This window comes from Leptidea sinapis, chromosome 43 (assembly GCF_905404315.1).
Source record: "Leptidea sinapis chromosome 43, ilLepSina1.1, whole genome shotgun sequence".
NCBI lineage: Eukaryota > Metazoa > Arthropoda > Insecta > Lepidoptera > Pieridae > Leptidea > Leptidea sinapis.
The window spans coordinates 5,281,459-5,296,065 of record NC_066307.1 but is presented as its reverse complement, the minus strand read 5'-3'; the positions used below and the strand labels follow the sequence as shown (position 1 = coordinate 5,296,065).

The window sequence follows — 14,607 nt, the reverse complement described above, 5'->3', positions numbered from 1 at the left end:
ATGTATTTAAGTTAATCGGCTTGTTTTGGTGCTACACTGTTATGTAAAGTGACACGGAGTCCCTATTTTTTTACTAGTCCGTGATATTTCCTAATCATTTATTTCTTTTAAAATATAGTAAAAATAATAACAAAATTCATAGGCCAGATTGCTTTTTATACAATATTAATAGCAATAAATATGCAACATATAACACACCAGTAACTAACAACTTGCTAGGCCTGTGATAACTGGCTGCAGACAACTTCACTTTGTAGCTGGCCTGTCGTATCGCGTCACCGATGTAATGACGACCCAGCTTACTGTAATGTAACATTTTATTCTCATCCTTGACCTTATCAGTTACAGTTTCCATCTCTTCATCTTTGTCACTATCCTGTAATTGAAGAAAAATATAAGTTTGTTGGGGCAGTAAATATAAGATATATATATATATATAAAGCAGCAAGTATAAAATATATATATATATATATATATATATATATATATATATATATATATACTAGCTGACCCAGCAAACGTTGTATTGCCGATTGTAAAATCGCGATACAAAAGTAACTGTTGATCGTAGATGGATGAAAATTTGAAGTTGTATGCATTTTTTAATGCTGACTCATTATCAAACAAATTTAAAAAAAATGTCAAAAAAATTTAAAAATTAATCGTGTGGTAACCTTAACATTTAGGTGGATGAAAAATAGATATCCGATTCTCAGACCTACCCAATATGCACTCAACATTTCATGAGAATCGGTCAAGCCGTTTCGGAGGAGTTCAATGTTTAACACCATGACACGAGAATTTTATATATTAGATATACAGTTTTAATTGATATATTAGATATACAGTAAAGTCGAATGGCGACCACGTACCGGAAGACGCAGTGTTGGTAGGCTACCCACGAGATAGACCGACGATTTGGTCAAGATTGCCGTAATAAGTTGGATGAGGGCAGCGCAGGACCGATCGACGCGGTCGTAGAAATCTTTAGGGGAGGCCTTTGTCCAACAGTGGACGGCTTCCGGCTGATGAACATGATGATGATTAAGTTTGTAATTTTAAAGCACTATGTAAAGATTTTCGGCAACTGTTAAAGTTTATTAAACGATATTTTTACAAAATAAAAATATAACATGTAGGTACATATTAATAAATTCATTTATTTCAGGGCAGGTCCATTTATAAAATACAATTACAAATAAAATACAAATATGTAATTTTTTTACATAAGATACAAAATAGTGTATAATTAAAATAATAAAATGAAAGAAAATCACACACTTATGTTATTTTCGGTTCTCGCTGTGATTTTATTTAATTTTATTATAGTACACAGACAACCAATGCTTGAAGAAATTATTATCTAGGCAATCACAGATGGTCCAAAGGTTACAATTCTGAGTGCCGCTATATTTGTTTAGAATTGGAAAAAATCTAGAGCATAATATACCTAATTGTTAAGTAGGTAAAAAAATGGTATGTCCTGTAATGAAGTCAACAAGGTCAAACAATTAAAATACATGCGGTACAGTATTTGAGAAGTACTATTCTGTTTGAGAAGGATGAACGGTTGACTGAGTGTAATATTACGATTGAAGATGAAAGGGTAGAACAAGTTACAGAATTCGTATATTTGGGTAGCATGTTTACAAGAGGCGGAAGATATGAAGGTGATATTGAAATGAGAGTGACGGTGGGAAACTGTGTGAATGGAGCACTGCATGCCTTTGTAAACAGCCAGACTGTGCCAATAGAAGCGCGAATGGCTGTACATAATAGAGTGCTTGTTAATGTATGGAAGTGAGAGTTGGGTATGGCAGAAGACGCATAAAAGCAAAATTAACGCAGTTGAGATGCAATCACTGCGTAGCATGTGTTTTATTCAGAATGCGGTAATACGAGCGCGCTGTGGTCTGAAAGAGGATATTGTGACAAGGACTGAAAAAGGAATGCTGAAATGGTTTGGACACGTGGAGCGAATGAGTGAAGAAAGAATGACGCATCAAATACATAAGGCAAGTGTGTGTAGGCAAGTCATTCGCGGGAGACCTCGTAGAATATTCATCGACCAAATTGGGGACGTTTTGATAAAAGGAAAGGTCCGGAGCACCCGCAACCGGCGAGCAAGTATGAAAAGAGTAATGAATGTAGAGGAAGCGAGTGAGGTTTGTAAGGATAGAAGCAAGTGGCATTCTATTGTCTCTGCCTACCCCGACGAGAACACGGTGTGAGTGTATGAATGAATGATGCTATACAAATTCCAGTCAAGAAAGTATATTAAACTCTGGATGTGTTATGATATAATATGATGTTCTAAAGTCTAATTAGAAGTGGATGGGACAGCAATATATATCACATGCTGCTCTACTATAATATTAAAAAGAAGATACTTACATATTCTTTATCCTTTTCAATATCATCCCTTTTGTTAATATCATCCTCTTCTAATTCTTCCTTTTGTTTTTTACGTCTCTTCTGATGTGATATTTGTACTTTAGAAACAACTAAATCATCCGGGTCCAAACTAGCTTCCCACAAGCACACCTGACCATTCCTACTAACTGTTATTATATCAAGACTATTCTTCTCAAAGAACACACCAACAATTTTATCAGTATGACCACTCATTGAGAACATATTCACATTATCCAGATATTCAATTGTATATATTTTTGTTGTTGTATCTTTAGATCCAACGGCTAATAGTTTTCCACATGATGACCAATCTAAACATGTTACTTCATCATGTGCCTTTTTAAATACTCTCTTCAATACAAAGGAACGAAATTCACCAGTAAAAACACTTGGCGCTGTCATAACAAATACTGAAAAAAAAAATGAAGTATTGAACAAACAAGTAAATCTCAAACTATGTGGCAATTTTGAAAGTTCTCAGAATTCCTTGTTGTTTATGGTGATAGAGTAGCATGTAATGATTTTTACTTACACATTAACATCAAAACAATAAGTAATTTAAGACATTTAATTGGTTCACATAATAAGAAGTTAGAAAATGTTCTGTCTACCCAACATCTAGTATGGTGATAAGTTCTGTTACAAATAAAAATGCATTATTTTTTTTATAAAGACGCGGCGTCTTAATAAAAAAAATATGTATTTATTTATTGAAGTCTCAGCAATAAATTATAATGTCCAGAACATTGACTTCCACCAAGCTTGGGTATTTCTTAGACTTTTACGCCAATTTAGCTTTTTCTTCCAAGTGACCACGAAACTGAACGTTGCTCGATATATCGACGAGTATGCCGATACTAGCTGTGGCAGTCAGAGTAGTGATCTCGAATCAAGGGGATACGGCGAAGGGACAGCAGGGAGACACAAACTTGTGTTTTCTTGGGTTTAGATTGGACTAAATTTTGTCAGCTTATGATAGTCTCCATTTCTGTATAACCCTGCTAAAATTAACTTTACTCTTACCAGTAGAATCACAACAGGCAGCAAAATGTTTTCCATCGGGACTGAACCTCACAGCATTCACTTGCTGTTTAAACTTGTATCTGTGTATCACTGAGCATGTAAGCAAACTAATCATCTGGGCTTCGCCTTCTGTAACATTAATTAAATATTAATTTTTGTTGGTTACACATGTTTTGAATTTTCAAAGTAAATTGACAATTAAAAAAAAAAGAAAAGTGCAAGTCGAACTCTCCCAACTAGGGTTCCGTTCATGTTATTAGATAGGCACCTACCTACACTTATAAAAAAGGGAAAAGATTTTTTCATTCTTCTTCGTCGTAAACTAACATCATAAAAATAATTAAAAATCTGTTTAAAATGGTGCCTTTCATATAATACCCCACATGAGATGGTTAAACTTATTTCAAAATTTGTGACCACTGTTCTGCATAAGGACCATGTTTTTTTTATTTAATTACAAATATTTACTTTACGACTTTTTCCTACACTTGTATTATAAGTAGGTATTACTTGCCAAACACAGTACCAGGTCAACAGAAAAATACTCTATAAAATTTGATTCCTTTGAGAGTGTTGAAATATGTTTTTTGTATCATCATCGGCCGTATCTTTTATTTATGTTAACTTAGAAGTTCGATTTTTTAAATCAACAGTTAACTGAGTTTTGAGTTTGAGAGCTTGGTAAAAATTCGAATATGCCTGTACCTCCAAGCGTTCTAGAGATAATGGGTCTTGAAGGACAGACAGATGGACAACAAAAGTGATCCTATTAAGGTCCCGTTTTTTCCTTTTGTGGTACGGAACCCTAAAAAAAGGGGGAGGATGTCAGCTGTTCTACAGTTTGGTTGCATGTAAATGAGAGTTCCTCGAACACCATAAATTGGACAACACTATAATAACAACAACAGCTACTTAGCAGCATGCACATAATGACGCGATGTGTATACTGTGCTGTATTCTTGACCATTTGAGCTTAAAGCTGGAGAAGTATAAAGAATTATTTGAGCCGAAGATTTTTTTATGGAAGAGGTGGACAAACGAGCGTACAGGTCACCTGATGTTATAAGTGATCACCGCCACCCACATTCTTTTACAACACGATACCAATCAAGAGCGTTGCCGGCCTTTAATAACAATAATAATAAATCATTTATTTTCAGGCATTTCCCATAGATATACAAACAATCATAACTTAAATTAAATTTAGGAAGGTGTATGCCCTTTTTTTTGGAGGTACGAAAACTATACACATCCAGACGGTGGGTATGATATTCTAATTTGTGGGGTGTAGTGCGAAGATGGAATTCCGCAGCAAGAATCAGGTCAAACAGTTCTTCAGAACACTCAGGAGAGATGCTGTAGAAGACGCACATTGACCCCATTCACAGAGTACTGGATCCTCGACAATTCGAGCAGCAGTAGATCACGAAATAGTCATACAAGTGGATGTGTCAGGCATATAATAATAATATATCTTTATTAAAAGGTATGCACCCAGTTAAAATTACAATAATATATGTTTAAAGTAAAATAATATAATACAATTTAATTTAAAATTAAATATATTAAAATACAATTCTGTATTCAGGTCTATATATATCGCGTGTGTGTTACAGTTATAGCTAAGTGGTGTGGTGATCTGCAACACTGGCTCAGAGTCAGTCGCTGTTTATTAGCTTGTTAATTTTTATTAGCATGATGTCATGAATGAAACAATACCATATTCTGCAATTTTAAGTACAAAAATTTTAGCAATATGGATGTAACTTACAAAGATGTGTCATCTCATTTGTATGTTTTATTTTATTTTATTTGGGACACAAAACAATTACACACTAATTATACACTATGTTTAGAACTTTAATCATATAACATGTCTTTTGAAAAAACCATATTTATAACTTTGATGTGAACTAAAAACTACTTCTTGTCCCATAGTGCATAGTATAAACCAAATTGCTTAATGTGTTCATTAATGTTTACCTAAGTATAAAAATAGATACTTAACAGTTGCATTTGTATATAACATTAATTTCAAAGGCATCAAAGTCCAAATTGTTCTTCATTAAATTAGAAAAGACAGAAATTAATTATGATATTATTTAAGCAGTAGCATGTCATTTATCTACTATGAATTACCAAAATAATTGTTCTTGATGTATTGCAAATACATTTTAATTTGTACCTAGCCTGTATAACTATTCCATGCCTGTGCCACACTTGATCAATTGCCTTGACAATATACAGGCCAACTTCCTGGCTTTATCTATTACTTTTGATTGCACACACTGTAATATGTATACAATACACCATACACCAGTGGGAGGCTCCTTTGCACAGTAAGCCGGCTAGATTATGGGTACCACAACGGCGCCTATTTCTGCCGTGAAGCAGTAATGTGTAAACATTACTGTGTTTCGGTCTGAAGGGTGCCGTAGCTAGATAAATTACTGGGCAAATGAGACTTATCATCTTATGTCTCAAGGTGACAAGCGGAATTGTAGTGACGCTCAGAGTTATTGAGTTTTTCAAGAATCCTGAGCGGCACTGAATTTTAATGGGCAGGGCGTATCAATTACAATCTGCTGATCGCCCTGGTTGTCTCTTCCCTTATTGTCATAAAAAAAATGTATACAATATAAATATATTTAACTTAAAAATGTTATGTGTTTACTAGCTACTGACACAAATAATGTTAAATACATTTGACAATTCTTAAGATATGCATGCAGCAAGAACTTACCTTCATTGACAGCCAACAAAACAGATCCATTTGGAGAAACATCTATTGCAGTATAATTAAAATGACTTTCAATTGGTAGTGTATTACTTTTATTTCTAAAAGAAAGACATTATATTGTTTTAAAAATATATGAGCAAGTATAAAAAATGCAAAACATTATTACCCCATTTTGACAAAAAAAGATACCATCATTTAAATAGTTTTGGTACCTACTAAGACGTGTAAGACCCCGTGTGTTAGTACAATTTTTACAAAATTATTGTATAAAATTGTTACTTACTGTTTTAGGTTATACACTGTTAATTTATTTCCGACTGGACTTATCACACTATTTCCATCATTTGTAAACAATATATCACCACGCCGATACACAGTTCCAAGCAAATTATGAAACTGAAAATATAAAATTAAGTTTTACATTTAGTGTCTTATTTAAATACCAACAATTACCAATTTAATAAGTATTTCTTGGTTTACCTTAAAATTGTACTTCATTTTAGTATGGTATTTATTTACTGTTTAATTTCTATTTAAAGAAGTGTAATTCTAAGTTAATATTTATAAACATATCGTCCAAGGTATAGAAAGAAGATTTTTATAATGTTTACTAGGTTTTAGTAGTAAACGTCCAATGTTTACACTTTACAAAATGACCACAGGCATGGTCCGCATGTTTTAGACTTTTAGGATTTCAAAAGTTGACACTCGATACTTGTCAGTGTCTTCTTGAGACAATTGGCATGAAAGTTTTTTTCTTTCCATTCCTATCTAGGAATTTTTGGCTCGCCCACATCATACATCTGCCGACTTCAAGTGTTCTTGAATTCAACAATATTATGCTAAAGCCCTACAACATCTGTTGAAGAAACAGTAAGGCGTACGACATTTAATTTGCAATTTTCAAGAAGCTAATACTATGAATAGGGAAATTATGTAAAGAAAAAAATTTAAGTACTTTATTCTAAATAAGCTTTAGGTGCATTTTTAAATAAATAAAATAGAAAAAAAGACTACTTTTACCAATATAATGATAATAATGCAGTGAATGCATATAAAATATGTCTTATATGCGTTCACTGTAATTAAGTCAATAAAACATTTATAGCAATGTCACATCAAGCACTTCATATCTTTACAATAAAATTACTTTTTTTTTGTTACCTAATCACCCTATTAGTAGTTTATGCTTATTGAAGATTATTTTCCACTTTGAGTTTTGGTTTTGTATCGTATTTTTTATTTATTTAAAATGCGTGATTTTTTTTTCAAATTTCCCGCTTGAATTGTTAGGCAAAATCAATATGACTCTTTTCAACAATTGGTTTTCTAAACATATATTATATCTATATTTATGTTTGCTTGAAATAAAAAAAAATCCTCTTATTTTAACTATACTTGAACCATACTTTTATACTTTACGTTTTTTACATTGGGCATATATAAAGTATGGAAGCGATCCAACGAGCATGCGCAGAGGGAAATAGCTGGCCAGCGATCCACATCAATGAAATACGTCACGGCAGTGCAAAATTCTAAGCTCATGATTGGTTGCGCATTTAGGAAATGACGTATCTACGCCAATCAAATCTTGAGGCATATCGAACTCTGCCTTGAACATCAATCGTCATATGACCCATTCTATTGAGACCGCAAAGCTTGGGCCATATTTGTCTGTGCTAAAATAGTTCCGTGGAGTGAGTGTGTGCAGATAGTCATCACATTTTTGGGACCTGTAAATATTCCCACACTACAAATACAAAATGGCTGAAACAAACCCGATCTATGGACCTTTCTTTGGAGTTATGGGGGCGGCGTCTGCTATTATCTTTAGCGGTATGTAAATGGAATAATGAATACATGTATTATGATTTTCTCGTATCCTTGAATACTTAGATCTCTTATTCTTTCGTATGTCTATAAGTATAATAGTGTTCCTGGTTCCTATTATTGATCCAATATCGTCCCACTTGAACGATGATGGTTATTTTTGGGCGTCCTAAATATAGGATATAGCCGCACCTTGTACTCATATTTTCATAATTCATGTCATATCAGTAACACATCCCTGTCAATTGCAGTTTCTTATTTCTAGGTAGCTTTCTTGTAACTTGTAATTTCTTACAATTTCAATGATAATATTCCATTGGAGAATTCCAATACGTCATGTGACTGTCAATGTTGGTAGTATTGAATTGATGCTTGACTTGAAAGATATTTTGTCCCTGTAAGAATGGCTCGTACATTCGCAAATTGAATGCTGTCACAAATTATTCATCAATTTCGAGTTTGACTAGACCAATAGACCATTGCAACCGCATCTCATGTTATTTGGCTTAGTTAAAATAGTAGACTTTCACATTAACAAGGGGTACAGGATAAGAAATACTTAAAATGTGATGTAGTGAATGGTGGTCACATGATTTTGATGTGGTCATGTGATCAACTATGTGGTATGACATACCATGCAGCCTTATTCTATATAATTCTGATAATGATAGTATATCCTGAATGAACTAAATAAACTTTAATGAAATCTTAATTTATTCAACCATACTTATTCATTACAACATTCAAAACATTGTTAATAGTTGCACAGTTCCTTCTTTACATTTGTTAGGGAGTAAATTGTGGTAGGTTGCAGTACAATACCCTTTATCCCTAATTCAAGGTCTATTATGTCACTTGACATAATTAGTTACATGTATGTCATGTGATTTTTGAGTCGAGTTCAAGTCTTAGAACTAACTCTATGCAATCATTATAAATTGATATATCACTCTATCACACCAAAACTGTTAATTGGATCACAATTTAATTTCACACCTAGATTATTAGCTAGATTAAAACATAGAACAAACAAACTTGCAGATAACAGCTAAAATTTCTAATAAAACTTCTCTATAATGCTTGCCTCAATAATCAAGATTGAAGATTTATATTCTAATAATAATTCCTAATCCTAAATCCTTGGGTAATGAAACAGTTATCTTGGAGAGTCACATGTTCAAATTGAAGTCTCATATCAATGCAGAAGTCCTCAGACAACAGAAGCTTTTTAAATTTTACCAAAATTATCTACTATTTCACTTTTATAGCTGAAAGGCAGAATGATCTCGATTTACTTTCAATAACTTAATCATAATAAAATGGCTGAGGTTCTGTACATACTGGTTTTTATTTGTAGATTAGTTTATGAAACTAATCTTATGTTAAACTTCTTGAAAAAATACTTGTCAAATATGTTATACATCTTAAAACAAAGAAAATGCCTCTATGTGCAGGCCTCCATTAAATTTAATTGCTCATGATTCATGCACAGTAAGATCACATGATTAATAATGATATCCTAATGTAAGTGATAGAATAAACAAATAATTCACTTAATGTCAAGAAGCATTTTCCGAACATAATGATGAAACCACATTACAATGTGACTGCACCCTTCGCCTGTATTAAGTTAGAACATCTGAAGTGGTTGTAATTATACTTACTCTAATAAGTTTGACTTTAAATGCATGTAAAAGTGAAAAAAAAAAGAATGTATGTATTCTAATTTTAAATTGATGCCAAGGAGTATACAATGATGTGATGAGAAATAGAAATGCAATTTTAACATTGAATACTAAAAATTGCAGCGCTGGGAGCTGCCTATGGAACAGCCAAGTCAGGTACCGGTATTGCCGCCATGTCGGTAATGCGGCCTGAACTTATCATGAAGTCCATCATCCCTGTTGTCATGGCGGGTATCATTGCCATCTACGGGCTGGTTGTGGCTGTACTGATTGCTGGTTCACTTGAGTCTCCAGCCACCTATACTCTGTTTAAGTAAGTACCAACTCCTGAAAATCTATATTAATGGTAATCCCAAATGTAGATATTTAAATTGTCCTAACCTTTGAAAATTCTCGATAAATCATATTTTTACGTTCTATTTTTAACTTTTGACTGCTTATAACAAATAATATGCTGAATACTGTTGTGTGTTATGATTAAAACTTTTTTTTTTTTGGAATTGGAGGACAAACGAGCGTACGGCTATAAAATGTTAATATTATGAAAATTTTACTGTATTAATTACAAATATTTTCACATTGATTGATAAATGGGAATTCTCTAAAACTTGTCAAACAATAACCCACCAATATGTTAGCAGTATGATAAAAGAAGAAATTTTCAAAAGGATAAACTTGCCTGCTTAACTAATGACCATTCTTTGCCTTTGTATTAAAACATTATATTTAAATTTATTTTGATGCCAGCAATGTGGGTTGCAGGTTTGATTTCTATATTGGGTATTAGTCTTGTAATGAAAATTGTTTTGTTTTTTTATCTAGTGTAGAGGGCGGGCAGTATACCACTACAAAGTACACTAAGTGTAACTAATATTGTATAATTAGAAAAATAAATTTAGTTGAATTGTCAACAGTTATGAGATATTAATTATTTCAATGTAAAGAGTAAGTAGGGATCAGACCCTGTTAAATATAGATAAACTATGTGCGAGAGAGAGATCTACCTACTTTCAAGTGAACTTTTGCTCTTCTGGCAAGCTTATGTAAAAGTATCATGAGTAAATATCCATTCTAATGTTTGAAGTGTCAGCGATAAAACATCTCCTAAAACTTGACAAATAATGATGTACCCAATAACTTACAATATTGTTTTGTCATATTTCAGAGGATTCATCCACTTAGGAGCTGGTCTGGCAGTGGGTTTCTCGGGTCTTGCCGCCGGGTTCGCCATAGGCATTGTTGGTGATGCCGGTGTCCGTGGTACAGCACAACAGCCTAGGTTATTCGTAGGAATGATTCTTATCCTCATTTTCGCTGAAGTGTTGGGTCTATACGGTCTTATCGTTGCCATCTATCTATATACAAAACAGTAATTCTGCACTCTACTGTGCCTCGGAACTCTATGTTTACATTTGTGATCTATGCTCAGTATCTCGCACATCGTCGTCGGTAGCACATAACATAGAGACTGAGGCACACATAGCATATTTCTATATTCCTACATTTGCATATCTCCGGCACAGTGCGGACTAGATGCTGCCCCGCACCGTGCCCTGAGAAGCGATATTACGTACAATATATAATCCACAATATGTAATTTATTAAATTTGAAGTTTATAGATTAAGCTACCGAACGACGAATTATTTATTTTTTTGCCCCCATTTGTTTTCACGACTGAACATTTGACATATCAGTTGTATTTGCGCGCGCCCACCCAGCGATTCAGTTTCCGACGATATCAGATTTTAGATTATTTTAGTGTTAAGGCGAAACTAATGTACAGTTAGAGTAGTAAATTAAGTCCAAACAAGTTATAATTTAATAATTTTATGAGCCCGATAATACCGCGTGGGTACTATGAAACTATATGTATTCCTCGAGAGTTGATGTTGGACCTGGCTTAAGTATTGTTACAGCTTTCCATGTTATAGTGGGTGTACTTATCCATACTATTTATATCGTTGCGTGTATTTATGTATCATTGCTGTACTAGTGCTGATTCTGAAGTAAAGAAGCAAGTTGCAAACAATGTATTGCCAGGTGTCATTAATAAACATGATTTGTACATTCCATAATATTTTGTTTCTACTTAATTGTTTGTGTTTTATTTACCTTTTAAACAACATATTATATTTAGAATTTCTACAGTTGCTTCATACCATAACAATACTGTCAAATTTTATTGAATAATTATTATTTTAGTCTACTTTTCTGACGACTTACAATGTATATTATAATCAATATATTTGTATACCTCATAGTTGAATGTTTGAATGAATAAAAAATTGGTAAGTAAACATTATTACAACTAGGTGAAATTGTATTTTATTTTAGGTTTCATGTTAGAGAATGTTATTGCATTGAATATCTTGGTGTTATTGAATGAATTGTGTTAATAAAATATTTTGAAAGTAATGTAAATTATAATCGAGTGTTTTAGTTCATACCACTGAAATTATCAAAAACTTGGTACGGAGCTGTAAAGTTTATGTAGGTTTAAATATAATTACAAGTTCATTGGCAATAAATGGCGTCCCTACCTTACTTCTGCCAGTGTAGGAATTATTTTCTTTAGAGACCTCTAAATTAGTGGAGGATTAGTTAAAGGTGAACACTAATCCTAGTCGAACGAAACGAATTATAGTTCTGTATATGAAATCTCATGAAACCTCGCACACTTCTACGCGTCGAATCGTCCGAATCTGCAATAGATTTCATATACGGAATTCTACAATTCGCTTATATATTAATATATATAAGCGAATATATTTTATACGTTTTATTTTTTCTAACCATCCTAGTAGTGGGAAGTTGAACTGGAAATGCAACCTTACGTGTCGTATAGGTTTACCAGTGGAACGCTCCTTTGCACACGATGCCGGCTAGATTATGGGTACCACAACGGCGCCTATTTCTGCCGTGAAGCAGGAATATGTAAGCGTTGCTGTTTCGGTCTGAAGGGCGCCGTAGCTAGTGAAATGGACATCTGCTACACCAGCGGATAAGAGATACGTTGCCGGCGGGTGTGATCAGTCGTCGGTTAGGAAAAACTTAGTCTGTAATTGAATCCACAAAGTGGCTAAGTTTTTCTCAACAAGTGTGCGGTATATATTAGAATGCAAAACGTCAACATGATGCGGTTCAATTTCGCATTTTGACGTGATGTCTGGTGGTGGAATTCGGCTGCTAGTATTAACCTGAACAACTCATTAAAAAAACATCCAGAGGCCCGACATCTACCAAAGCTGAAGAATCGAGCCGAGTGATCGGAGATTACTCAATGATTCGAGCCGTTTATTGTTCGCGGCAAAAAGCAGTCAGTCTAAGTAGGGAATTCTAAGACGGTACACTGCAGTCGATACAAACGCGTTTCTCAATTCTAGGCTTCAGAGGTAGAGCGTGTAAATTCTGTTAATTATAGTGCAGATGAAACCCTGTTACCTACCTACTCATCCTCTCTGAATGTGGGGGTCTTTTTAGGAAGACCTTCAATCACTTAGTTAACCGCAAGAAAATAATCTTGCAGTGAGCTATAATTTAATAATGCATTGATCGCAGCGGAGCAGGGTTACGCTGAACTGTATCAAGGCTGTCTTACCAACCATAACAATGCTGAAACAATTTGTGGTAGCGGAGTGATTTCGAGTGGAGGGGATACGAAAAAGGGTCTTCATTAGTGGTAAACTACAGTGTACAAACCGGATAAGAATAAAAAATTTGTGGCCGCGCTAATTAATTTATATATCTATAAGTCACGCGGTACTTTTATGAGGCAGCTGCATTGAACGCATTGCCATCATTGCTAAATAACATATTAAGTTAATGAGGAACCTGTGTGGCGTTAATCACGGTAGATTTAACGTCTAACGGCCGCATTTAATATTTGTTAAGTCAAAGTCAATTGGGCTTGACCTAAGCACTTTTGATTAGTCACTATAAATATTTCTTTTAAATTACTGAATTGACCATATTATGTTCGGAAACGGTTGAGGCCGTGAGAAGTACATACAAGAAACTCCACGGCAACTCCTTTAAATCAAATAAGAGTATTTTACAATGACTAATACACATATCAAATTAGTTTAAAAGGTCTAATATATGAATCGTCCTTACATAATATAAATTATTTTATAAATAGAAATAAATAATAAACAGTATAAATATGAATTATCGTATATTGGATGCATCAAGCTTGAATTCATTGTGTAAGGATGGTTCGTGAACATGATGGTCGTGATTAGAGTCATAGTTAATTAGTAATTTCATCCAACTATACCAGGTCGACCAGGCACCCGTTCACCAGTTGACGCATAACCAGCCATCGTTCCCTTCGCACATATTTGAGGGAAGGAGAGGACACGGTACACGACGCCACCGCAAGCAATGCCATTCAGTGATCCTATTATTCGATCTTTAAGTTTGTTTTAGAATAAACATAGTCATCCGCCAATAATTATAATAATTCCATATGTAGGTAACTATGTCATTAATTTCTTACATAAATATAAGGTACCCACCAATATGTATAGAAAACAGTCACATCACACTAAACCAACGCTCGTTACAACTCTCTCGACACCAGAGGAATCACAGGAGCGTTGCCGGCCTTATAGGCAAGTGTACGCCCTTTTTGTGAAGATTCCCATGCCGTGTTGACCTGGGAAAACTGCAGGAGAAATGAGCTATTTCACAGTGTGGTTGAAAGTGGCAGAAAGTTCCTTGAAAACAGCACTGTAGAGGAAACGCCGCACCAGTTCGTATGATATGAGTGCGACAGCTTAACGGAATACTCCTTCTCTCCAAGTGATCTAGCTTTTCATAGAGCAATGGTCTCCGACAATTCGAGCAGCTCTTCGTTGCATGCGGTCAAATCGCTCGAGCTGTTATTGGTGCACTGGCTAAGAGATTATAAA

General features: G+C 34.1%; 2 protein-coding genes across 3 annotated transcripts in view; one reads left to right on the top strand and one right to left on the bottom strand.

Moving 5' to 3' along the window:
• Positions 1 to 6,856, bottom strand: part of LOC126977000 (periodic tryptophan protein 2 homolog) — a 37,263-nt gene extending 30,407 nt beyond the window's left edge. The window contains exons 1-6 of one of the 2 annotated variants that reach the window (XM_050825634.1): positions 6,659 to 6,856; positions 6,462 to 6,574; positions 6,182 to 6,276; positions 3,439 to 3,567; positions 2,395 to 2,825; positions 199 to 376 (exon numbers count right to left, since the gene is read on the bottom strand). In XM_050825634.1, the coding sequence (XP_050681591.1) occupies positions 199 to 376; positions 2,395 to 2,825; positions 3,439 to 3,567; positions 6,182 to 6,276; positions 6,462 to 6,574; positions 6,659 to 6,676 (964 nt within the window). In that variant the 5' untranslated portion in view covers positions 6,677 to 6,856. The remainder of the gene's footprint in view (positions 1 to 198; positions 377 to 2,394; positions 2,826 to 3,438; positions 3,568 to 6,181; positions 6,277 to 6,461; positions 6,575 to 6,658) is intronic. The other variant, XM_050825633.1, reaches the window with a different exon arrangement.
• Positions 6,857 to 7,779: 923 nt separating this feature from the next.
• On the top strand, positions 7,780 to 11,787 carry LOC126977028 (V-type proton ATPase 16 kDa proteolipid subunit c). The gene is made up of 3 exons (XM_050825684.1): positions 7,780 to 8,014; positions 9,817 to 10,006; positions 10,859 to 11,787. Exons 1-3 carry the CDS (start codon positions 7,942 to 7,944, stop codon positions 11,064 to 11,066), a joined length of 471 nt encoding a protein of 156 aa, XP_050681641.1. The 5' UTR covers positions 7,780 to 7,941; the 3' UTR covers positions 11,067 to 11,787.
• The last annotated feature ends 2,820 nt before the right edge of the window (positions 11,788 to 14,607 follow it).